Genomic DNA, 25,975 nt, shown 5'->3' on the forward strand with positions numbered 1-25,975 from the left:
TTTAATCCACATTGAAAAAGGGAGAGACTCTTTTATTCTTTTTAATTGTGGTGATTAATAGGCTGATATGTATTGGAGCAAATATTAAGCTAGATACATTTATAATATTTTCCATATCCATTGGTGAGTAAATGGCCTTTTTATTATGAAAAATGAAGAGTCATTCACCCACTTAATGGATTAGCTGTTGGGCCTATTTATTTCTTTAGAAACTCCTTATCTCATCCATTTAATTGTGTAACTCCTATATATTAGATTTATGTCTAACAATTAATCTTGTAACAACCACTACATCAGAATTATGGACCTAATTAATCAGTTTAATTTGGGTAATAATTTCGTTAGGCCCATTGAGCCTATAAATAGACTCATTCATACCTAATACAAGTAACAGCATTACACAACAAAAAATCCAGGAATTACAAGTATTCTTATACACTAAAAAATAGAGAGATTCTTGGCAAGGAAGGATGTTCTTTCTTGTGGAGTTTTGGGCTTGAACACTTTGTACAGAGGTTGTTCTAGCCATACAACATTTGTTAGACTGTTGTATCCTGGGAGAGACAAATCAAAGAAAGTCTGCACCGGTTACAAAATTTAGCCAATTAAGGGCTTGAATCTTCTTAAAGAGAGCGAGTGCCGCACCTCAGTCCAAATAGTGTTATGTATTTTTTATCTCAAATTAATAATATTTAAAAGTATTATTCAGTTTCTCTTTGTGTTTCTTCCATTATTATTGTATTTACACTAACATGAAACAATAATTTAGATATCAAAGTAGTAACTTGATCCGAATTATTTTTGTCAATTATTTGCAATCTATTGCAATAAGAGTCATGAAGAAATAGCCTATTGCTACAAGATATCTATTACAGTAAATCATGTATTTCAACAACATATAGATTAGGGGTGTGCATGGTTTGGTTGGTGTGGTTATTGGACAAATTTGCAACCGCACCATAGGGATCGGTTACCACTTCTCCATCTCTGATCGTCATTGTCGAAGGTTGGTTCCCCGATCTCCATTGATACGATTTTTGGGCATTGGGTCAACTGAGTTGGTCAGTTTTTCTAACTCACATACTCACAGATTAAAACCCACATGTTCACTGCCACAAATTAAAACCCACATGTTCACAACCATAGATTGAAACTTACATCCAAAAATCTTAGAGAGAAAATCAAAAGTTCAAAAAGAGCTAGCTAGTACATTCATAAAAAGAGTTGATTCAAGGAGATTGGAGGAGGCAACCAGATTTCAACAAAGAGATGGTAGTAGGCGGCAGCTAGGGTTAGGGTTTATGTGTGAGAGAGAGAGAGAGAGAGACGCATCAAAGAGTTTGTTGTGAGAGAAAGAGTTTGGTCCACACACCAAGTCAATTACTATATTTAAGAACTAATGACCCCAAGGGCCAAAGCCCAACCTAAATCAAGTGAGAAAAATTGTGCAATTTGATTTCAACAGTCAAGACCAAGCCTAACCCAAATTAAGTAGAGAAAACTAAGTTTATAATACACAAAAAAAAAAAAAAAACAGCCCATAAATATCAAAACCCTAGCCTCAGTCTACATCCCTCCCTCATATTTCATTCTTATCCCACCGTCAGCTCTATTACAAAACTCTTTGTACATGTTTTTCTAACTCTCTCTCTCTCTATCGGTGTGGTTCGGTTAGCATCGAAATACACCATCCAGCTTTGATGGGGATACTGCACCGGCATCAAAATCATCTATCTTCTCCGATCACCGACTTCGGTTCAATCGGTTAACTTTTGGAGCAATGCGGTTCAATAGGTATCGGGGCAGAGGATCGATGCAATTCGGTGCTTGCACACCCTTACTCTTGACTAGATTTGTGGTTATTCTTTTTTATTTATTAAATTTTTTCTTAAAAAAAAAAAAAATTAGAATCCATAAGTTGTCTAGCTGTCCCACTAAATCATAATTAGAAAGTTAAAATAGTGCTACTGCAAGATGAACATTAAATAGAGTTGGTGAAACAAAACTAAGAGAGAGACGCCAAAGTTTGAGGCATACTAAACTATGTGGTAGCATTGACTCATTGCTACATGATTTGGGCTAGGTGAAGCGTCGCAGCGGTGATGCCTTTGGAAGAATGGCTAGGTGATGCTTCGCAATGGGTGTTTTTTTTTTTTTTTTTTTTTTTTTTTTTTTTTTTTTTTTTTTCTAGTAAATTTTGAAAGGCTTAAGGATGGGCTTGGTGGTTAATTTTTGTTGGAGTATTTAGGTGAAATTTTAAATATTTGTTGTAGTGTTTGGGCTAAATTTTATTTTATTACATGGCCAAGAATTAAGTTGAGGGCAAGGAAAAATGTTGTTGGGTCAAGGGGGGGTTGGAAGAATTTTGTTGGGCCAAATCTTAATTTTTATACATCTATACATAGTATATAAATTTTTTTCACAATTGGGGGGGGGGGGGGGGATGGCATCCCTTGGTCCAATAATAGCTTTATCCCTAGTTTGTGATTTATATCAAGAAACGCACCTACAAGTGAATGTGACAATTGCTAGGAAAACTGGATATCATGTTGGTAGATGATGGTATTGGTCAAACAATCATTTTAGGTAATAGAAGTCATGCCAAAGGTTGGAGGACATATTATTCATCTATAATTGGTAATTAACAAGTGTCAGCACCTATTTTATTCTTTAAATTCAATTTATCTCTAAAATATTTAGCCATATAATGACTTATATGTTAACATTTCCTTTTGTTATGTGCAGTTGTTGAAGGTTGTGGTGGGCCTTTTTGTGTTTTGGACTATATTGCTCCTACTATACTACGACCCATGATTCTGGGGTAGGAGAGTCGAGACTGGCCTAACTGAAACACACCTTAGGCCAGCTTTTTTCGCAAGTTTGGCCCTTTTTGTGCTGACGCATCCTAGCAGGAATCTTGAACGTATCACGTGCCTACGGCAAGAAAGACTGTTGCAAATGTTATAGTAGGAAACACAATGCAGCAAGATAACTAAAACATTTTAACTAAAACATCTTCTACTAATAACAATAATACATGAGTAGCTCCAAAGAGGAAGAAATCACAATATGATTACAAGAAACAAGGTCACGGCAAAGAAAAAATTAATAGCAAGATGCCAAGTCAGTCATTAATCAACCAAAACAAGAGAAAAGAAGATTAGTCTGCTAAAAGAATGGGCTTGGCTCTTTAGCAAATTCAAGTCCAAAAAAGTGAACCAATCTCCAATGTGGGTAACCTTAGAGGGTGCTCCTGCCATAGAAGTTACGCTATTTGGAAAAAGGACCTAGATGGCTTAATCTTGGATTCTTGATTCATTAGAGAGTGAGCTACTGGGAGGGAGAGAAGTGGGTAGCCTATTTATGCATGTTTTTGCTCCTATCACTCATATTTTTTTCATTACTTTGGTTTTCTGTATTCTTTCTTTCTTTCTTCGTTTGCTCTATTTTCTTTTCTTTCTTTTTGTTTTTCTATATCTCTTGTTTGCCATTTTTTCTCTTCCTCCTCTTCCCATTGTGCACGTCTATGGCCTTTTACACTACCTGTCGTGCCAGGATTTTGACATTTTTACCCTTTAACTGCTTTTGGCCTATTATGGGTATCCTTCCAGGACTGCCCACTAGTCTGCCGGCTGCCCAGCCACCACTACTATACTATGTTGGCTGTGCCACACCTCATCCCTAGACAAAAGTGGTTTTGTTTTGTCTCTTACCCCCCTTGACACTCCCATCCGAATAAGGGTTAAACCTCTCCCTTACCAACCTCCATAGCTTGAATCTAGTGATTTCAGCTCATATTTACCTTTTTTGGGTGAGATGTCATCCCAGCAAGACATTTCTCCCCAAAGAACTTGAGCGGGAACCCCAAAATAGGCTCCCCCTTCTCCCCACCGCCAGACCACACCCTTTCATACCTCTGACCCGTGGCCCACCTCTCCTGTATTGGCTAGATACAAGTAGGTGGTGTCTAAGCCTTGTGTGCATGCTCCACTTCCGTCTGAGTCCATTGCTTTTCTAGCTCTCATGCATTTGCCATCGCCTCCAAGTTTGTCTAATTCTGCTGCACGTTCTGGTATTTGTTTAACTCTTGCGGCGTGAATAATGCATGGGCCTTTGGGCTTTCGTTCTCTGCATCCCATCTCTTCTTCGGGTTGGGCATTACTTGGGTATGGGCTTTCTCTTCTTTAACTTGGCCCATGTCCCTTTTTATCCTACGTCTATGGGTTGACTGGTGTTCCTACCATACCAATGCACTACTCCTACTATGATATCACTTATCTTTTTGCCTTGTTGTTACCTCTGGGCTTACGGATTGAAGCACCTACCATGTCAATTTCTTACATTATTCCTTCTTTTGGTCTTTATTGCCCAATATTCCTGCTAGGCCAATCCATTACGTACATTGGGCTTCCTTGGCCCATTTCATTCTTTGGGCGTCCTCAGCCCATTTCATCCTTCCCCACCTCTTTCACTCCTATGGGCTTTTGCTAAATCCTTTTGGCTTCCCTAGCCCAATTACCAAATCCTTACCTTTGGGCTTATTCACCTTTGAGCCAACCTCATTTACTAATTCCTTCCTTTGGGCTTCCCCGTCCAATTTTTACTTTCTTTCCATCTCTTACAATTCCCTTGGGCTTACTACTTCATTCTTTTGGGGCTTCCTCGGCCCGTTTGCTTTCTCTCAGGCCACTTATTATTTTGGTGGGCCTGTTGACCATTATTCCTGTCATTCTGGCCCGATTGTCTTTATTTTACTATTCTCTTTTTCCATCTTTTTCATATTGTTGGGTTTCTTTTGCTATTGGACCCTTTTGTCAAAAATGGGCATCAACAAAGGTCAACAGTTTATCGCGGTAAACATTACATTTGAGAACACCACAAGACCATATGATGGCCAAAATATGGCACTTCAATCTAACTCTAACCTTTCAGTCTACTATTGCTATGGTATTTGGGTTATCAAGATACTTTTGTCCACATGCTAATCGTGAATTATATTGAGAGTGGAGTAATGCTAGAATCATCAAAATTGGCACAATTTTGTACCATAACTCGTCACATGACGAGTTATGATTGGTGAAAGTGTGTCAATGGGCCAAACTATGGCACTTCAATCCAACTCTAACCTTTCAGTCTACTATTGCTATGGCATTTGGGGTTATCAAGACACTTTATATCCACATGCTAATCGTTAATTATATTTAGAATGGAGTAATGCAAGGACCACTAAAATTGGCACAATTTTGTGCCACAACTCACCACATGGCGATTTATGATTGGTGAAGGTGTGTTAGTGGGCCATGTGGGGACACACTTTCACCAATCACAACTTGCAATGTGGCAAGTTGTAGCACAAAGTTGTGCCAATTTCAGTGGTCCTAACATTACTCATTAAGAGTGCCAGATATGTAGCTCCATGGCTATCATATTCGATGATGTCATTGTAGCACAAAGTAACAGTGCACTGTACTGCATGGTGTAGTGCAGTTTGCGGTTTTATCATAAGAAAACCGCACTACATTGCACCCTCTATATATTAATATATATGTTTTTTAATATTAAATATATTATTAATAGTTTAATAATCCTAATTTTCAAAAAAAAAAAATTAATATTAAATATATTATTAATAGTTTAATAACCATAGTTTTCAAAAAAAAAAAAGAAAAAAGTTTAATAGCCTTAGTAAGTGTTGATTAGGAAAACCAGTCCAAAATAAAAACTAGCTCAATAGTTTAAAACTTGGCCTAAAACAAAGGGAAAAATCAATTTTGGGCTGGGCAGGAAAAGCCCAAAATTTGAAAAAATATATCAGCTTCAAATTGTTCAAACCACATATTTAAAATCACACCACACGTGTGACCGCAAAAATAAGGTGCGATGCAGTTATGGTTTTAGTTAAACTCTAAACCGCACCGCACTACGCATGTAACTGCAAAAATGAGATGTGATGCAGTTATGGTTTTGGCTAAATCACACCGCAAAGTGCGGTGCTAAAAATGGTCCAAAACCGCACTGCAAACACCCCTAATTCCAAGGCAAGCTCAACAAGGACAGTCCAATATGATAACTGCCCAAGGCCGTGAAATTCCAACCGGAAAGATAGGCTTCTCATTTTATTGCATCAATAACTTGCATTTATAATATTTAGTTGTAATAACTTATAATTCTTTGTTGCAATATAGGCCATTCTAGCTCGGAGCTATGTTTCGTACTCATTAACAAGATATATTAGACACACTTATTTATTCATATATATATATATATATATATATATTTTTTTTTTTTTTTTTTTTTTTGAGAAAGAGATATATTAGACACTTGAACAAAGTCTTTAGCAAGTTTGGATGTAACTAATTTTTTACTGGTATCAATGATTTCTTCTTCTCACCTACTGCTACATCATCCCCCTTTTATAGAGATTTTGAAAGGTGGGTTGGTTAGGTTGTCTAGCCTCAAATTTAGCATGGGCTTTCACACTTCTTTTATACGTGAAGTGTTCTTTAGTCTTTATTTTTATTCCAACTAATTGTAGACCCATGCAATACGCAAGACAGTTACAATTTTTTGTGTTGATTTTTTTTTTATATATATATTTTTTTTGGTTTAGTAAAAACTTTGGTGCTTCCTTTCAACCATACAATAGAGTGATTAACATAAAGTTCTTGCTTCATGCGGCCTTATTTTGTAATATTAACTATTTTGAGTGTTTGTATGAAAATATATATGATAATTCTTGTCAGAGAATGGAGAGGACAATATAATTTATTTATAAAAGAATTTCTACCATGGTATGTTGAATAACTTATACATTACAAGATAAGCTTTATATGTCAATAGGAAAAAGTTTTCATGTGCCCAAGTGCATCATTTAAAATTTTATGAGAACCATAGTTATAACAATCTCCTAACTTCTATCTGACTTAAGCTTGTTTACTCATTCTAAGAAGCCAATTAGTGAATCATTGGCTGAAATTATGAAAGATGAGAAAATAAAATGATATGTAATTAAATAAAATTAGGAACTTCAAAAATTTGAGAAATCCATGCTTTCAAATATGCAAATCATCTTATGAATTTGTCTCTCAAATCCATTATTTTACGTTCTTCATAATTATATAAAACTTATGTTGATGGCCATTTCGGAAGCCCAAATGGAAGGGAGAAGCCCAACAACATGGACAGAAAGGAGTTGGCAAACGGATAGAAAACTCATTAAGCCCAAGCGGCAGGAATAATGGATCACAGGCCCATGAGATAAACAAATGGGTCTTAAAGAGGTAAATGGGCTTAAAGGAGCCCGGAAAGAGAGAAAAAGCAAATCATGGGCAGTATATGATGTGGAAAAGTGAGAATGGGTCACGGCAGGCCCAAATTAATGAAAGCAAAGAAAGTAAGGGGTTGATGGCAAGCCCATGAAGCCCAAGGATGAGGAATTTCGTAATTGGGCCGGGGAAGTCCAAATAATTCAGTAAAAGCCCATGGTAATGAGAAGTTAGGAAAAGGGCCAAGGAAAGCAAACGAGCCCGGGACGCTCAAGGGAAAACAAATGGGACATAAGAGCCCGCTAGTAATGTAACACAAGAACCAATGGTCTTGCTGGGCCATTAGGGGAAGAATAAACTGCAAGCCCAGAGGGGCCCAGCCAGATTAAAACAAAACAACTTCGCAGCAGGAATGATAGAGTGGTATGGCAGGAGATAGTAGCAAGAAGAAGGGTGGGCTAAAGAAAAAGTAAAGCCCACCATCAAGCAAGGCCCAGCCCCGAATAGGGCAAGCCATAAAGAAAAGGGAAACCAGAAAATGGTCAAGAACGGATGGCAGACTGTGCAGACCAACCAGGGCAGACGCATGAGCAACAAACAGATTTTGGACATACATGGAAGAGAGGCACGTGCAAGGCTCAGACCTCACCAACCTGTACCCAGCCAATACAGGACATGGTGAGGTCATGGGTCAGAGGTAAGAGGGCATGGTTTTGCGGTGGGGAGAGGGGAAAACCTATTTTAAGGTTCTTGCTAGGGCTCTTTTGGGGGAAGTATCCTACTGGGATGACATACCACCCAAAGGGGTAAAGTTGAGCTAGAACCACTAGGTGCATGCCATGAGGGATAGGGAAAGAGAAGGCACCCACACCGTAGCAGGAAAAGGTGCCACGGCAGACAAACAAACAAAATAGCTTTCTTTTGTCTGGCGATGGGGAATGGCACACAGTCGGACCAGTGGTGGTTGGTAGGTACACCAAAACCGGACAAAGGTAGTTAAGAGCTAAAATAGTAAAATTCGGTCACGGCAGGCACTATAAAGAGGCCCTTGCCGTGTACAGGAACCACAACAACAGTAAGTACCACAGTACTGAAAACTTGAAAGTCAGGAAATAGAAACAAGGATTAAGAAAGAAAAAAGATAAGAAAAATGGGAATATTAGAAAAATGAAGGAAAAAGATAGAGGGTTAGAACGACATGCATGCACCAATAGGTTGATTCCCTCTCTCCCTCTCAAAAATCTTGCTCTTTGCCAAAAACGAAAGGTGCTCCTGTGTACCAACCATTCAAGTCCACTTCCCTTAAAGTGATTAATTTCCACGACAGGATCTCTCTGAAAGATTATTCACTTTGAGAAGAGGTGTTCTTCCCTCTCTGGTTCTGGTCCTGCAGATCAGACTTGATCTAATTTATTTACTCTCTCAATCAACTCACATATTACCCCCTTGTTCCCCTTTACTTTTCTTATAAAATGATTGTTGCTAAAACTATGATTATCCTTTTTCTTAAGTAAGGTTTACCTGTTCACCTTAATAAAGATCTCAAAATATTTGATTTTATTATTATCATATCTGCTTGCCGCAATTCATTTGAAATAGTTCTGCTCGCCGTAAGCGTGCTCCTAGCAGACGAAGTATAGTTTGTGCACAAGCCGGACCAAGTTGAGTTGCAGTTAGACCGGTCTCAACTCCCATTCCCAGAATTCTCAGGCCCAATACCGCAAGAGGCAGCCCAGCCCACTTTAACATAAAAAGGCCCACTACAACTTACATTTTCTATTAAAAAAAAAAAAAAAATTGTAGATCTGGCGAGTCAAAGGACATCCTTGTAAAATTGTGCAATAGGATTTATTCTGGACTATTGGAATTTGGAAACTCTCAATTCAACGCCTATTGAATACCATTAATGATGCATGGAGGCTCCAAGGCCATGTCAGGTCGGTAGGAAGAGATTCCTATATTAGTAATTTTACATGGCGATTACTAATATTGGAGGTGGGATGGGCTTAAAATAAATTCTTAGAATTTCAGTAGGGCATAATCCAAATTGAAGTTAAAATTTGATGCCTAGGTGGACATACTACTCTTACTCAATTATTTTAATGGTAGAGCCAAATTTCGACTCACTCTCCCCAAAAAAAAAAAAATTTAAAGTGTGAAAATAATTGGGCTTGTAGTCCTTATATCACTAATAAAATTAAGGGTAAATTATAAAGTACACCCCTAAAATTTAGAATTGTTTAGATTTTTTATCCTGAAATTTGAGATTTAGATTTCACACTGAAATTTGATTCTATTTGTAAAACTCCACCCTCCATTTGTTTTGACCATTAAGTGACAAGCTGTCGTGTTGATATGTATTTTATTTTGCCAAATCAGCCTCCCAAAATGACGTCGTTTTGGAAGCACCAGTAGTGCTCTTTGTTTTAAGTGAAACAATGTTGTTTTTTAGAGGTTAATTAGGCAAATAAAAATAAAGATCAGCAGGCCAACACGTTAGTTAACAACAAAAACTAAAAGAATGTGGGGTTTTGCTAACAGAACCAAACTTCAGGTGTAAAATCCATGAAACCCTAAATTTTAAGGGTGTACTTTACAATTTACCCTTAATTTTGTTAGTGATATAAAGGCTATAAGCCCAATTATTTTTATACTTCATATATATATATATTGGAGAGTGAGTCATAATTTGGCTCTACCATTGCAATCATTGAGTAAGAGTAGTATGTCCATCTAGGCATCAAATTTTAACTTCAATTTGGATTATGCCTAGGGTTATCAATGTTTGACCCAACCCGCGAACACGACATAAACACGACACAGGTTTTGTGGGTTAGGGTTGGAACTTAGCGAGTTTAGGTCATAAATGGTTCAACCCAAAAATGTCTAAACTCGCTAAGGTCCAACCCAAAAATGACACGATAAGAAATGTGTCATAAACGGATTAACCCGCGTGATCCGTAATGGACACATTTGACATGCCAAATTATTTGTGTTAACCCGAAATGACCTATTTAACACAACCTGTTTGACTCGTATAACAAATTAATATTCATTTTATTTTAGATTTTTCAGTACTTTTTATATCTAATCTATATTTTAAACTTAAAAAGAAAAGTGAGTAATTACAAAAATTTACAAGTGATATAATGAAAATTGAAACTTTATAAACCCTAGCCATGATCAACTACTCTAGGCTGTAAAGGTTGGAAGACAAAAATAATGTGTGTATATTATGAATAGTGGAAGCTATAATGAACTTGGGAGCTTTGTAACAAAATATTGTTCCTCCCTAGGGAACTATTTGTTTGCAGCGTTCAACTGTCCCAGCTTTTAAAGAATAGTGGATAGATACCAAAAACAATGCGTAACCTTGCACGACTTGCAGTAGGCTAGAAATACTAGCAATATATTTGTGCATACATGTTGCATAAAGAAAGTTCCATTATTTCATGATTTACCAGCATTCTTCGCTTTCTCACTTTCTCAATATGAGTTCTTCTAGAAGTACAACCTTTTTGCCACCAATTTTGTCACGTCCCAGATATAAGTGAGCATCCGATATCTGTCACTTTTATATAAACCTACCAGGTTCACAGTTAGCCACATTAAAGTTGTAACATAAACTGTGGTGCAAAATTTGTCCACACATTCTCTCTCTCAACATAGCATATCTCACTTGGCATTAAACAACATTTGACAACCTATGCTGTGACTGAAATAGCACAATATTTAAAGAGAAAACCCAAAATGATCCAGCAAATATAATATTCTTAATTCAACAAACATCCTCGACACCTGTCGGCTCAAATGATAACATTCTAAATGAGCATTAAAGCTAAATATTTAACTAGCAGCTAAAATATCTGACAACATTGAAAATCCGAAGTTAAAGTTCCATCATAAAAATGCAAGCCTCCAGTCTATGAAAAATAACATTAGCTCCTTGAGAACCACCACTGCTATGCTTTTCACCGTTGGCCAGAATCAGGAGAACCATCTCCATAAGAGACCAGGCCCTTCTTCCCATCCGGGCTTCCAGATGATGACTTTGACCTGTCTTTGCTTGCCCGCCTAGGAGATTGGGAGTCCAAGGATGACCTAGATTCTGATGGGCTCCTGCTCCTAGAAGGTGATCTCCTCCTCTCAGCCCGTGGAGAGGCACGAGATCTATATGGCTCAACTGGTGAACGGCTGCGGCTGTAACGCCGACTTCGGTAGGGTGGACTCCGTGATGCAGACCGGGTCCTACTTCTTCTGCTTCTGTATCTGCAAACAAGTCATGTAGAAGCCTACCGTAAGAGAACATTAATACCAAGAAAAGCCTGGAAGTGTGACCAACGGTTAAACATGGGAAATGAGAATGCGATATATCTAAAGAAAAAGGGAAACTCAGCAGGCTTTACACTTTTTGGCAGTATTTTTTCAACCACCTAAAGGTGTCTAATCAAATAAATTAAAAAAAAAAAAAAAAATCTAAAAATCAACAGTCCTACCCTTACACCCACCCCCCCAAAAACAAAAACGAAAGGAAAAAAAAAAAAAAAAAAAAAAAAAAAAAGGCAATCAGGTCTTGTAAATAAAAAGTAACAGTTGAAACAAAACTGGCGACCACAAATGTGAGACCACAGACCTTGGAGGAGTTCTTCCTCTTGGTGGTGGGCTTCGAAAACGCCTAGGGGAATACCTTCTGTAACTTGAAAATCTAGGAAAGCAGGCATGAACAATCAGTCATTGGCATTCAAGTCTGACAAACATTACATAATTACATTTTGAAGGCCAAAGCATTCACAACTAGTTGCAACTTACCTCTCACGATCACCTCTACCACCATAACGATAAGATCTCACAGGAGAAGCAGAGGGGGTTCTGTATCGTCGTGCATAAGAGTACCGATCACTAAAACCACGCCCCCTTCTGACGCGCTTGGGTGATCCATCTTGGGAAACACTTCTCCTTCTGATGCGCTTGGGTGATCCATCTGGGGAAACACTTCTTGATAAACTCCTTCCTCGGTCAGGAGGTGACCTAGCTCTACGTGCAAGGCTAGGGCTCCTAGAATAACTGCGACGATTGTTTCTGCTTGGAGCCCTCATTGGACTTCGGCTAATTCTCCTAGAAGGGGCCCTACCTGAGCTTCTGCTTGTACTTCTTGGAGATCTGACTGGGCTTCCACTTATGCTTCTTCTAGAAACTCTTACAGGGCTTCTAGTAATTGATTTTCGTGATGAGGTTCTTGGTGGGCTCCTACTTGGGCTCCTTCCTGCCAGTGACCTTACAGGGCTTCCACTAACACTTCTTCGAGACCGCGGCCCCACTGGGCTCCTAATGATACTTCTCCCCTTCCAGCTCCTTGCAGGACTTTGGCCGACACTTCTCACTGGGCTCAGGCTGCTGTCACTCCTAACAGGACTTCTAGCAGGACTCCTGCTGATACTCCTCCCAGGAGCAAGTGGGGGGCTTCTACTACGACTCAGGCTTCTGCTCAGCCTCCGTTTTGGACTAACACTTGGACTCTTGCTCAGACTCCTGGGACTAATGCTCATACTCTTACTCATGGTCCTCTTAGGACTTATGCTTCGGCTCCTGCTCATCAACTTTTAATAAAATACCAGATCTTGGAACAATCGATAAGCAAAAATAATAACTGAGGTGTGACAAGAATGGAGAGTAGACCTAGATTTGCCAGGGTGATCATCTACTACGTCAGGTTGTCTATCTTCGCTTCTGTCAGATTTAGCGTCTTGTTCGATGCCATTGCTTCTCTTCTCTCCATTCTCCTTGGGGGATTTTCCCTCTTCCTTTTCAAGCAATATGGCTTCATCCCTCTTTTTGCGACGGCTGGGAGCAACTTCTTTCGTGGCCAAGGGAAGCTGTTCTGGAGCTGCATAATATTAAAACAAAGCAGCAACACAAAACATGAATCACAAGGTGATAAAATGATTCACTACTTCAAATTAGAGAAATACAGTTGTGTATCATTTTGAAATAAAACCAAGTATAATACAGCTAATACTATAGGGAGGGAATTTTCCTCAAGAATATGAAACAAAAAATAATAGCACAATGAAGTTAAATCTAACCAGTATTCTGAGAACGGTCTTTCCGCTTCTGATCTTTTCCAGGAACATCCAGGTCATCACTATCAGAGCCACTTTCACTTTCACTTTCAGTATCCGTAGAACCATCTGACGCTCTACAGAACAGAAAGGCAGAATTTAGCAGTGTCAATCGGAAGATGTTATACACAAACATGAAACACAATTCTTAGGTTTCACATACGGCAACCACAAACTTCTATGTTACACATTCCCAGCTCCAAAATGCATCTCAATCATCCATGCCCCACATAAATAATAACCAAGTGATTTCTTATCATTACAATATGCATATACATTAAGCAGAAGACAACAGGAATATTATTTCACATTCTTTAATTCAAGCTCCCCTCTCTTCCCCCCACCCCCCAAGCCCTTTTTTTGAGGTGTTTGTGTGGGTACCATTTGAGTTAAGAGCGAGAAAATCTAAGATATTATTATACTATTAGCAAACTAAACACACGCAAAATAATGATGAGAAGAAATGGACATGTTACAACTGGATTAAACCATGACAAACAATACACATTATTTTCCCAATAAGTCACAATTCACAGGTATTTAAAGTTAACAGATTTCATGCACACAACCTTTTTGATCTGCGCTTGGATCTTTTATCACGCCTCTTTCGCCTTTTGTCACGTCGTTTATCCCTTCTTTTTCCCCGTCTGTATTTGTCTCTTTTCGAAGATCTCTTTCTCTTCTTACGCCTTTCATCACTTGAATAACTAGTGTCAGATAATGAGGACGAATCCAAGTCTGAATCACTATCAGATTCAGATGTTTCCAAATCAGTATCTGAGGAACTCTCAGATTCAGATGAATAGTATCTTCTTCTCCTTTTCCTTCTATCTCTAGATGATTTCTTGTGTTTTCCCTTCCGCCGTGCTTCATGATTATTTGCATCCAAAGATGCGTCCTTCCCAATTTTCAATTTATATGCTTTTTTCTTGTCTGCACAAAGAATCACAGAAAGAGAATTTCTCACAAAACTAGGAGCTGATAAGTACAGAAAATAAAATATGTATGCCTACAGCACTGAAAAATTAAATGCCATCCATTATAAAATACCCTGTGTGTTCAAAATTGAGAGTCCCCTCTTTCTTTTTTGGGATGCCCCGAAATGTGGCCCTCTTGATTAGTCAAATATAAAAAACCTTTTAAGTTTCTAAAGTAACCCCTTTGGAGAGAAAATTTGAAATTTATTAGATTTTGAGGATAATCTTGACCATTATCACCTTTACCAAGGAAGAGTTGAATTCTCCCAATGGGACTCTCAACTTGTAACAGAAGAAGTATTTCGTTTAACAGTTTGTAAATAAAACTAGGATATTGTAGCTCCATGATTCTTACTGTCATTAAGTTCTCCACAATTGATGATTTTAACTGTCACTGTTGGACTCCCATCTTCATCACCCACGTTTTCAATTTTTGTGAGTAATTCATGTCCATGAACAAGCTTCCCAAAGACAACGTGCTTCCTGTCAATATAAGAAAAGGCTGCTGAACATACCAAAGAGTGTACACACAAGAAATAACTTAAAGAAGTATCATGAATTTTAAATTTTAACACAGGTCGCCGTTCGGTTCAGCTTGTGTTCATCCTAAAAGAGAATGTACAGCTTTCAAAGCTTCATTTTTTCTATAGGTATAGTTGCACTTTTGCCTAACTTATACTTTGATGTAAGGCATATATAGGAGTCTATTTTCATCATTTGTTAATTATTAATATTTTCATATAATTTTCGTATTTTTCGGATTTGGGAATTTATTTCCATGATTTCAGGTGTTTTCAAAACTCTCCTAGTCAAATTAAAGTCTTATTATGGTGCTATATCAATTGGAACAATATAAATTAGAATCTGTTCAACAATATTTTTACTTGAAAAATAAATTTTATTGAACCTTTACATAGGCTTGCAACATAACAAACATAGCAATTCATCTTCAATAAAATTTGGGGTTTTTTTATTTATGGTAGACTCCAAAGTTTTTCCTTATGGATTCAAGAAGCTCTATATGGATTCTGTTTGTTTCCCTGTAAAATGAAAGCATTTTACATTTGAAAACATGTTCAGTCAAAACATTTTCAGGTGTTTGGTGTGACAATTTTTCACGCACAAACCACCAAAACTGGTGCCTCCCAGACACCAGACCGGAAGCCCATCCACGAGATGGGGGGGAGCAAGTGTTTTTGTAAAATGTTTTACCAAGTTTTTTTGATAGAACGTTTTACAAAATTTTAGGAATGAATTTATGGTCAATGGCAAACATTTTCAGGTTTGACCAAATTTTACAATGAATCAAACACGATAAAATGCTAAAAACGTTCTTAGGAAAATATTTTACAACAAAACAAACAGAGCATAGTCCTTTCATGCTTTCTGTTTCAAAACTCATTAGCATCGTGAAAATGGCAAAAAAGGGAACAACAAATGTAACCACCCTATTGACGATGATCATGGGGGTTCAAGGCCTCAGGACAGTGATTCAAATTCATGGTGAGGGAATGGAAATGACTTGTGGACTCCATGAGATTCACAACATGCTCATTGATCTTGAAGATAGTAATGATATTTATGTCAAAGATTACACTCATCGTTGACTTGTCAATTGACAGGTTTTAATTTTAATGATATTCCACTGGCATATCATACAAAGAAGAGTTCATAGATTGGATCTTAAGATCAGATCTTGAAAATTATTTTGCTTAAGCAAATATCCAAGAAGATTTCAAGGTGCAGCTTGTATTGAGCGATGCAGCAAATTGGTGGAATGATATAGAGAAATTCCAAATGCAAAGGGGAAGCCTATAATTTCTTCACGGCCAAGAATGAAAAAATGATGGTAAATTTTTTCTTTCCTAGTGATTTTGAAGAATATTGTTTCATATGGATCTAAATTGTAAAAGATTAAATTCATATAGTATGGATAATAATTTTGTCTTCCAAGTATCAAGTGAAGCTAGGTTTAGAGTTCAGTAACTTCAAAAAAAAATTTGAAGAAAACATCAAAGATGTTTTTTTACACGTAAAAATTATCAAAGATGTTGACCCCACAAATTAAGATTGAAGACGAAGATAAGTAAAAGGTGGTCCACAGATTCCGCGTTGTTACAGCACAAACAACAACGATTTGCCAAAGGGCGACCACAAAGCATAAGATTATCCAAAGTTAGAATCTAACCATGGGCTGCAGTCCACATAAAAAAAACCACCCTTTTAGGAACCTTAACTTTCCAAATTCCTTTCCAAGGGAAGGTGGAAGGATCTGCATTTCGAATCTTATGATAAAAGGACTAAGTATCGAACTTCCCACTGCCATTAAGGTCCCAACAAAGTCTGTCACAACCTCCACCCCTAGGAATACGGGTTTGGATGAAATGAAGAAAGGAGTAGGAATCCGCCAACTCCCAATCATTGAATTCCCTCTGAAATCTTAAACTCCACGCTCTGTCATTATCACCCACTGAAGGGCTTAACACCTCAGAGATACAAGCCTCCTTATTAGCTGAACACAAAAATAACTGAGGATAAAAAATTTTGAGAGGAACATCCCCAGTCCACTTATCATGCCAAAACAGAATACGAGCACTCCACTTATCATGCCAAAACAGAATACGAGCACCATCCCCCACCACGAAAGAGAAATGCTTTGTGAAAGTTTCTCATCCTTCGCTAATGCTCCGCCATAACCCACAACCATGAGCCCTACTACAAGCTCTAGTGCACCAACTCCCCCATTCTTTATAGATGTATATGCTTCGGTTGTTTGGGATCGAATGGGTCATGCCAGGTTCAGTTGTGGGCTTAGCATTTTGCTAGTATCATTGGCTTGGGAAGCATAGCTCTGATATTTGGGATTTGGTTCCAGGTTGTTTAATGTGGACTATTTGGACTGAACGGAATCGGCGGTCTTTTGAGGATAAGGAGAAAACTGTGGTTTAGTTATTAGAGTATTGCCAGTGGACACTCTTTGATTGGTCTAGATGTTGGGGTTATTCGGATTGTTCTACCCTTTTGGATTTTCTTTCATCTATTAGAATAGATTAGGGGCTGCTCCTGTTTTTTTTGTTCTTTTTTCCTTTGTTCACTACCGTGAACCCTTTGTGTTTTTCTTGCTACTCTTTTATTAATAATATTCTCTTCTTACTTATCAAAAAAAAAAAAGATTGAAGACGAAGATAATTTTTTGCAAGAAGTTGCAAAGGCTAAACAATATATTTATATATATGGCGTTGATTGAGGAGAATGGGAAAAAAAATCATGATACAAAGATTATTAGAAATTTTGTGGAAGGTTTAAATAAAGTTATTTATGAGTTTTGAGCCAATAACCCTCAAATATCAAGATCGTATTGAGAATATATCAATGTCCATTGATTTTCTGGGGTTAGTAGATTTTAATTGCCTTCAATACTTGATAGAAGAGATTTTATTGCAAATCAATTGAAGAGTGAAAAGAAGAAATTTTGGGTTATACAAATTGTGGAAAAAAATTTCAAACAGGTTTTATAGATGGTCAAATATGCTTCTTTCAATTTTTAGCAGAAAATTTCAATTTTTGGATGAGAACTCAAAGTCAAGTTTCATTCAAGTAGAAGGTTCTAATGTAGGACAACATATATTTTAGGATTTTCCTAGTCAAATTAAAGTCCTTTAATGGTACCATATCAATTAGAATCTATTTAGGAATATTTTACTTGAAAGAAAAGTTTCTTTGAGCCTTTTAGTAGCGTTGCAATCGGTAGAACGAAAATAACAATTTATTTTAGATAAAATAGAGGTTTTCTTTATTTTAAGCAGATTCCAAAGTTCTTCCTTTTGGATTCAAAGAGAAATTATGGATTTAAGAATTTACGTTTAGCTTAAACATGATCTAGGCCTTTCACACTTTACATTCTGAATCACATTTTAAGCAAAATAAACCAATAAAAATATGCTATACTGAATGGACACTAGCACCATTAAAATCATCTGTCTAACAATAAAGCAGATTAGACATCCCTGTCACCATTTAAAAATTTTAAATTTAAATTTAAAAAAAAAAAGACAAGACAAACCTGTCAAGATGATGATCGGCCTCAAAGGTGACAATGAAATGAGAACCTAAAGTATCTCGATCAGCAATTGCCATTGATAAGAGACCAGGTCCATCATGCTTGAGGCTGGGTGACTCATCTGAAAAAACGACTAGCAATTATTACACAGCACAATTGCAAGACCAAGAAACATTACAGCTTGCATAATCAATCTATTGAAGACAAAGAACCAACATATATAATGCATCAAAATTCTTCATTAATCTGCACATATCAAAATAGATACATGCAGAACTAATAAGTGCCTTTTTCAAATAAAAGATATATTGAAACAAAAACATACTGCATCACATATTAACTACATAACCAATTCCCGGCATTGAACAAGATAGAGAACTTACAATGACCTGAAAAGAAAGAAAAAAATTATGAAAAACATGGAGTTGCATTGATTGAATTCCAATTCTCACTCATTATTTCTTTTTTTTTTCTTTTGGTTTTTGGCAATCTTTTTTTATATAAATACAAAAATCCATTACATCTTTCAGAAATTAAAAACATGTTAAAGCTATATTTCTTTACAGGTAAGTTACAACTCAATGGGCCCTTAACCCTCAAGCTCCCCGAAGATGTGTCATTTGAGTTATTGGTCATGCTAAAAGTAGAAAACAAACAAACAAAATATTTTGTAGTGGAGACTGAAACAAACTGACAACCAATACTGCTAAAAGCTTTTTAAATAAATAAAATTTACAATTACTGTTCTAATACAAAACTAAACTTCTCACACCCAATAAGGAGGAAAATTAATACAATAAAAAATAACATAAAAAAGGCACTCATGCATATTGCAAGCCTATGAGTTAATATACTGACATCCAAACGAGGCAAATAAAACACCTTGCCATGGAGCTAGACAACCAAGCATTTTACACCCTTATCCCATAGAGATTGTCCACCTTCCATTGTAGTATTCCCATAATTTCTGTCAATTTATGAAAAAATGATGTATGGATAAGAACTCCTAAATCTCTTGCAATCATGTTTTAAAGACTTTAGGAACTATTGTCTATGTTTAAACGCTAAACTGGATGGGTAGCAATAAAAAAATCAAACCAGAACAGTAAGTGTTAAAGTGTTCCTATCATCTCCACAAAATATTGACTTTTTAAAAAGTAAACATGGCACTTGATTTATGTGTTGACACTCACAGTAAAGGACCACCTAACTGAAAATTATATTTGTAAACATGTAACAGGTTCAGCTATCCAATTTTTGAATGGCAAATATGATTTCTACTTCAGATCAATATAAATAGCTTGATAACATATTGAAAAATCTTTCTTCATTGTCCTTTCAGAGTTACCACTTCTCAAAAACCCAATCCATAATTTTGTACTCAAAAGAGGTTTGAGATAGAAAGAGATAGGTATAGCACTCTAACCTGGAAACTCTTCCCCGTATATGCTTTCTCCACCGGTACCTATGAAAGGAGAATTAAGTTTCAAAGTCCAGAAAAGAAAAAGGTTCCATCCTTATATTGTCAATTTTTTTTGGACAAAGATTAAAATCATACCCAAAATATTGCATTTCTTGGGTTACTTAACAGATCAACCAAGAATAAGGACATTGAAAACATAAACTTTGGCCACTTCCAGGGAAATAAAGATAAAAGATTATTGAACAGTAAGTAGAACTCACAATGAGGCACAGCCTTTTAAGTTTCAATCTTGTCTGGATCTACTTTTTTTATTTTAGAGAAGTGGAAGGGGGGGGGGGGTAAAGAGAAATTTTGCAACTTCAGGAAACTGTAATCTTCTTCTGTTCTTCCCCACTTTTGGAAAGGCCAGATTCAACCATACATCAATTGATGTCAAATTCCCACCAAACCAACTTGTTGCCAAACCAAAAAAATAAATGTATGACAAGAGAGGAATTAACTAATTAACATGTGGCTGATGATAGCCTGACATCTTGTATCCCAACTACCTCCCCCTCCCAAGTCCAACATCTTCATACCAGTAACAGAGAGTCAACTTTGACCCTTTAGCTTCAAATAGGACTATTCCCAACAATAGGAAACCAAAAATGCAACCAGCAATACTATTAGTTCAAACTAGTGTGTGTTTGGCTAGGCTTATATCTTGGAGAGCTTATTTGCTTAAATATGAGTTAGAAAATGGCTTTGAGACGTTTGGAACAGAAATTTTTTTAGCTTTTAGAAAAAGCTGTACCTAAAACAGGTGAATTCAAAAAATGTTGTACTTTGAAAAAGTATAACGTGTTACCAAACCGGCACTAGCTTGCTTTAAGCAAATAAGCCAACTAATATGCTTCAAGTCATTTTCTAGTTTCTACCTTACCTTTAAGCAAATAAGCTACCAAAACATAAGGCAACAACACACACAGCAAAGAAAATGCGAAGAAGGCCATTAGAAAGGATGCATTGACAATGTAAAGACAACACAACCAAAACATGGTCTGCATTCATTGCCCTATATATGCACCATGTCAGGCAAGTTTAGTTCAATAATACAGCTCTTTCAAATTCATTCCTTAATGAAAAGTCACCATCCTTGGACAGAAACCCTCACAGATGAGTTTTCCTGACTAGAGAAGACACCCCCTTCTCCCCCCCACCCCCCCCCCAAAAAAAAAAAAAATTTCTAAAAAAAGGTGATAAACAATTTACTCAATGGGAACAAATATTACCAAAGAATTGCAACCTCAAAACATTTTGTGGGATGAGACATGAAAGGAAATAGCTTTAGAAGTGATACATACCATCTCGCTTAACAAAATCACCACCCTGCAAAATAAACACAAGCTATTAATCCACTATTAAGCTTAAAGAAGTGTACAATTTTTGGTTGGACATGGTGAAGCTTAGTAAAATTTTGAGGATGGACAACTTAGTAAGTACAACCTTAAAACTATATCACAAGAAAAGCAGGCGTGACCATCAGCCCTGTATCCTACAGCATAAACAAGGGTAACTGACTAAAAGACACACTTCTAAGTCATGTTCAACCAGAATCTTAGCACAGAAGCGAAATCAAAATTAAGCTATAGAAGAAATTGTCCAAATGTCAATTAGAACAAAAAAAAATACATACCTGTGCGAAGGAACCTCTGATGATGCGATGGAAAAAGGATCCTTTGTAGTGCAGTGGTCTTCCAGTTTTAGGACCAATCCCCTTTTCTCCTGAAAATTGAAGGAAAGATTAAGAATGATTTAAAGAAATAAGAAAACTACCTCACTGATATATACTGAACTTCCTGACATGCAGTGCAAAAGATAGAAAGGGCAATATCATAAGCAAACATGAAGGCTACATATTAATGTATGTTTGCATAATTTTCATAATAAGGAGAAATAATAAGATCAAATGCATGGTAAAAAATTATGATGCTACATTAACAAAATATAGGTCAACAATAAGACAAGGTACCCATGAGAAGATTTACTAAGTAATGAAATTTTATAACTGAACGAGAATGTAATATCACCTGTACAAAGCGCACGGAAATTTTCTGCAATCTTAGGAGCAACATCTGGGAAAAGCTGTAGAACCAAAGATGACCAACAAATAAATTATTTTTTCTTCCATTAGGGAAGGGGGCAAGTCACACTAGAAAAGCAACAAAAGTAAACAACAAATTTGGCACTATTTATTACATATGCAACAGACACGCAGTTTACAGATTCAAAAATAACAATACCTCAAAAACCAATCTTTCAGCAGGATCTCCATCAATGGACACATCCATAAAAACCAATGGGTTTTTCTTCTTTGCCATCTTCTTCATTTTTCAGTATTAAAACTCAAGCCAGCACAACCATTAATCTGCTGGTGTGATTACAAGTCAGTCAACAACTACTACCAAACCATAATAGCAGATAGGGTTAAAAAAATCACCATTATGATAATCACCACTCAAACAATCAACTAATGAGACTAAAATTTGACAAAATAAGTTCTCAAAGCCACATAGATTCACAAGTATGATATAACATGCAGTACTGTATACTTATAAGAAAAATAACATGCAGTACCTGTATGCACATACATGTCATCTCTAAGGATATGTCACAGATACGTTCCAAAATATGGGACCAAGAGCACTTACAGGAAACACTCCCACTGTGTCAGAAATAAACACTCCCACTGTGTCAGGGATAATCTACAAGACCATAATAACATTTACAAGTTGTTCCTATGTTGAAACTAAATTATTTATCAAAACGCTTTGTGTATACAACAACCAGGCCTTAGTCCCAAATTTTTTCAACGTTGGCTATGTGTATGACCTCAGTGATAATATTTTGTTTTAACACTAGAGAAACATTGGAAGTAAAGGTGAATATGACCCTATTAGAAACTACCGTGAAAAAGAATTCAATCCAGAGAACAGAGTTGCACTAACGGTACTGCTGCACCCACATTCACCCAATTTACTGAATTTTAAACCAATCCCTTTTATAGACTAACCACACATTCACATGATACGGTAAAAAACATGTACAATGGGAAGGAAAACAAAAATGAAAACCTAGTTAATATACTAATGAAAAACACAATTTTGATAAATGCTGGTTTCAAACAAGCACTGAATATACAATTCTCAAATACTACTCACTGTTTTATCAAATAAAGCACATTTGATCTTCTCGAAACAAATTCTAATTCTAATTTAAACCCTTTCTATATTCTCTAAATTTTCCTATTTATTTGCTAATAACTATTAAATATGTGTCATCCATAAATATCCTTTGATAAAATTTTCCGGGCATCACGCGGGTTGGCAACTGATATAAAAAAACCCAATACCCACAAGCAAAAACCAAAAAAATTAACAACAAAATCATACATAGAAAGCTAATTCTCCGAGAAAGATAAAATATTTTATAAAAAATTAAACTACTCCGTGCATAGATCCACACCTACACTTTACAACTAAACCCTAGAAATTAATTAACAAACTTTTACAGTGAAAACACAGTAAAATCAAAGCGATTTGAAATAAAAATTTCACAATCGCGGTTAATGAAGATGCAAACCTTAAACCCTAGCTGAAATTTCACAAACCCTTGAATAAACGCATAAAATAGCATTGCAGATAGATGATAATTATAGCATCGAAACCGAACTGAAATTACAATTGCTTAAAATGGCTTAGTGATTCGAATATGTATCATATTTATGCACACAAATTCAATATAAAAATTCATTTCTAAAAATTAAAAATAAAATAAATAAATAAGGCAAAGGGTTTTGGAAAAGATTAAAGGTATTGGAGGATCAAAGGCATAAGCAAAATAAATTGCGGGGAAGAGAAAAGTAGAGAGAAACCCTAGAGAGAGCACCTGAGAGACGCAGAACCACAGAAACGTGACGACGAGATTGGAGAGAGAGAGACAGAGCTGTATTGCTAACTTGCTGATTAGAGCTGAAACCTAAACTTTATATATATGAGGAGCGTACTGCTTCAACAGGACCCTCATGAAGTTACTGGACTGTCCCTCGTTTTTTTTTTTAATAGAAAATTTAACCTTTTATGTCATCACTATTCTGCTATTATAACGTGGCAGAATGGAAGCAATGTAAAAAAAAAAATGAATTTACACGAAAGTGACCAGTTTTTTATCAAATTAATATTACGAATCTGCATTGCACGGTCTAATCAAAAAATTATACATAAATTTTATAATATATAGTTTTTATAGTATAATCAAATCTAATAACAAATACAAATGGTAAATTTTTTTTTTTTTAATTAAGTTACATGGAAAATGTACATTATGTAAGTTTTTTAAAAAAAATAAAAAGATATTATGAAATATTTTTAAAAATTATGGCAAGTTTTAAATTTCAAAAAGCTCTTAGTAGTAAAATTGTAATTTAATTATATATGTGTGTGTGTATAGCACTTAAAAAATCTTTTGATTATACTTGTTAACATGTAGTGCCCATTTGGCATGATTAATTTTGACCACTTATTTTACTATTCCACTTTTTTTTGTTACTATTCATGGATCTTACTTACTTTTTGGTACTATTCTTTTTTTTTTTTTTTTTGGGTATAAAAAGACGATTCATTAACAACTAAAAAGAAACAACAAGGTCATTGCAGATCCTATTAAAGAATCTGCCTTTATAATCCTCATCCAAAACACACCTAATATCCTTAAGAGGACTATCAAAACTAACAAAGCTTAAGACTTGCACAGTCCCTAATCTTGTTAACATGTTTGCACAGCAATTAGCCTGTCGGTAGTAGTGCTTAACTTAAACTTGTTGGAACAGCCCCATTAGCTGTCTGCAGTCATCCAAGATCGGAGAAATTATGTTATTCTCATAGCTTGAGTTCTAAAAAATATCAACAATTGCTTTGGCATCAAGCTCAACAATGATGGAAGGTATATTGAGATTATAGCATAAAGAAAGACCATCTCTAAGGCCTCATAGTTTTGCCACAATTTGGTACTATTCATAGGTCCCACTGTACTATTTCAGTTAATTTTTACCTTTATCTATAGTATTTTCAGCAAAAAGTTTTTAGTTTCAGCAAAATAAGCAGATCCCAAATAGACCCGTATAGTAGTAGAAGTGCTAATCATATAAATTTCTTGTATATATGACCAAAAAAAAAAATTCCATAAATTACAAAAATGTAAGTATTTAGATTGCAATGTAAATATTTACTTATAAATTACTAGTCATAGCGATTTTAATGTTGCCATAAGTGAGGAAATAATTTGCATAATTAATTAAGAACAACAAATCAAAAAATAATATCAATAATCAAGATGAATTGCATTATCTAAAATTTAAAAAAAAAAATTATATAATTTAAGCAATAATTGAACTATGTTAATAGAAAAATAGATACTCATAAAAAAAATGAAGATAGTTCTTCTCACATAAATCTCCTAATTTCATGTGGTAGATGAGTTCCATCCCAAATAGATTCAATGATAAAAATTTTACTGAGATAAAAATTCCATAAATTATATAGTATCTAAACCTTCTAGGGCACCACAATCAAAATAATTTCAAAAATAGATAAATAAAAGTGCATAAAGAGAAACAAAAATTGTATTGCAATGTAAATGTAAAAGTTTACATATAAATTACCTGTCTAGCCCTTTTGATATTGCCATAAGTGAGGAAATAATCTGCATAATCAATTAAGAACACTAAATCAAAAAATACATCAATAATTGAGATATTTTGCATTATGTAAAATATTTTAAAAAATCATAGAATTTAAGTAATAATTGAACTACGTTAATAGAAAAATAGAAACGCAAAAAAAAAAAAAAAAAAAAAAAAAAAATAGCTGTTCTCACCAAAAAAAAAAAAAAAGAAGCCAAATCCTTCATTCTGAAGTTCTTCACTTAATTTTGGTTTTTTATTGATTGATTTTAGCATTCTTAAATAGTAGAGTAGACTTAGGGAGTTTTAGTTCAACTCAATTTCTCATGGAATCAAACTTAATTTGTGGAGGTGTGGAAAATAATCATGTTAACTCAATCATATATCACCTTTTTTTTTTTTTTTTTTTACG

General features: G+C 35.7%; 1 protein-coding gene across 10 annotated transcripts; it reads right to left on the reverse strand.

Annotated features, from left to right (window-relative positions):
- Window positions 1-10,904: 10,904 nt before the first annotated feature.
- LOC115974989 (peptidyl-prolyl cis-trans isomerase CYP95) lies at window positions 10,905-23,872 on the reverse strand. 10 transcript variants are annotated; one of them, XM_031095601.1, is made up of 16 exons: window positions 23,772-23,870; window positions 22,475-22,548; window positions 22,127-22,251; window positions 21,914-21,968; window positions 21,520-21,608; window positions 21,188-21,212; window positions 19,848-19,886; window positions 18,805-18,810; window positions 18,425-18,542; window positions 14,717-14,844; window positions 13,954-14,317; window positions 13,349-13,461; window positions 12,942-13,149; window positions 12,075-12,851; window positions 11,899-11,970; window positions 10,905-11,534 (listed from the first exon to the last, which is right to left on the reverse strand). In XM_031095601.1, exons 3-16 carry the CDS (start codon window positions 22,211-22,213, stop codon window positions 11,237-11,239), a joined length of 2,379 nt encoding a protein of 792 aa, XP_030951461.1. In that variant the 5' UTR covers window positions 22,214-22,251; window positions 22,475-22,548; window positions 23,772-23,870; the 3' UTR covers window positions 10,905-11,236. The 10 variants fall into 10 exon arrangements, with proteins under 10 accessions (XP_030951461.1, XP_030951458.1, XP_030951460.1 ...); XM_031095598.1 differs by having other exon boundaries at window positions 22,461-22,548; XM_031095600.1 differs by having other exon boundaries at window positions 22,127-22,254; window positions 22,461-22,548.
- Window positions 23,873-25,975: the final 2,103 nt, after the last annotated feature.

Source organism: Quercus lobata, chromosome 2, assembly GCF_001633185.2.
Source record: "Quercus lobata isolate SW786 chromosome 2, ValleyOak3.0 Primary Assembly, whole genome shotgun sequence".
Taxonomy (NCBI): Eukaryota; Viridiplantae; Streptophyta; class Magnoliopsida; order Fagales; family Fagaceae; genus Quercus; species Quercus lobata.

What these genes read in the sequence shown, in the direction of transcription:
- LOC115974989 (XM_031095599.1), bottom strand. Translation starts at nt 22,213, where the DNA reads ATGAAGAAGATGGCAAAGAAGAAAAACCCATTGGTTTTTATGGATGTG. An exon ending in TGATTTTGTTAAGCGAGATG is followed by an intron (nt 19,887 to 21,187) that starts GTATGTATCACT and finishes CTCCTTTCATAG; the next exon opens with GTACCGGTGGAGAAAGCATA. An exon ending in GATCACCCTGGCAAATCTAG is followed by an intron (nt 12,852 to 12,941) that starts GTCTACTCTCCA and finishes GTTGATGAGCAG; the next exon opens with GAGCCGAAGCATAAGTCCTA.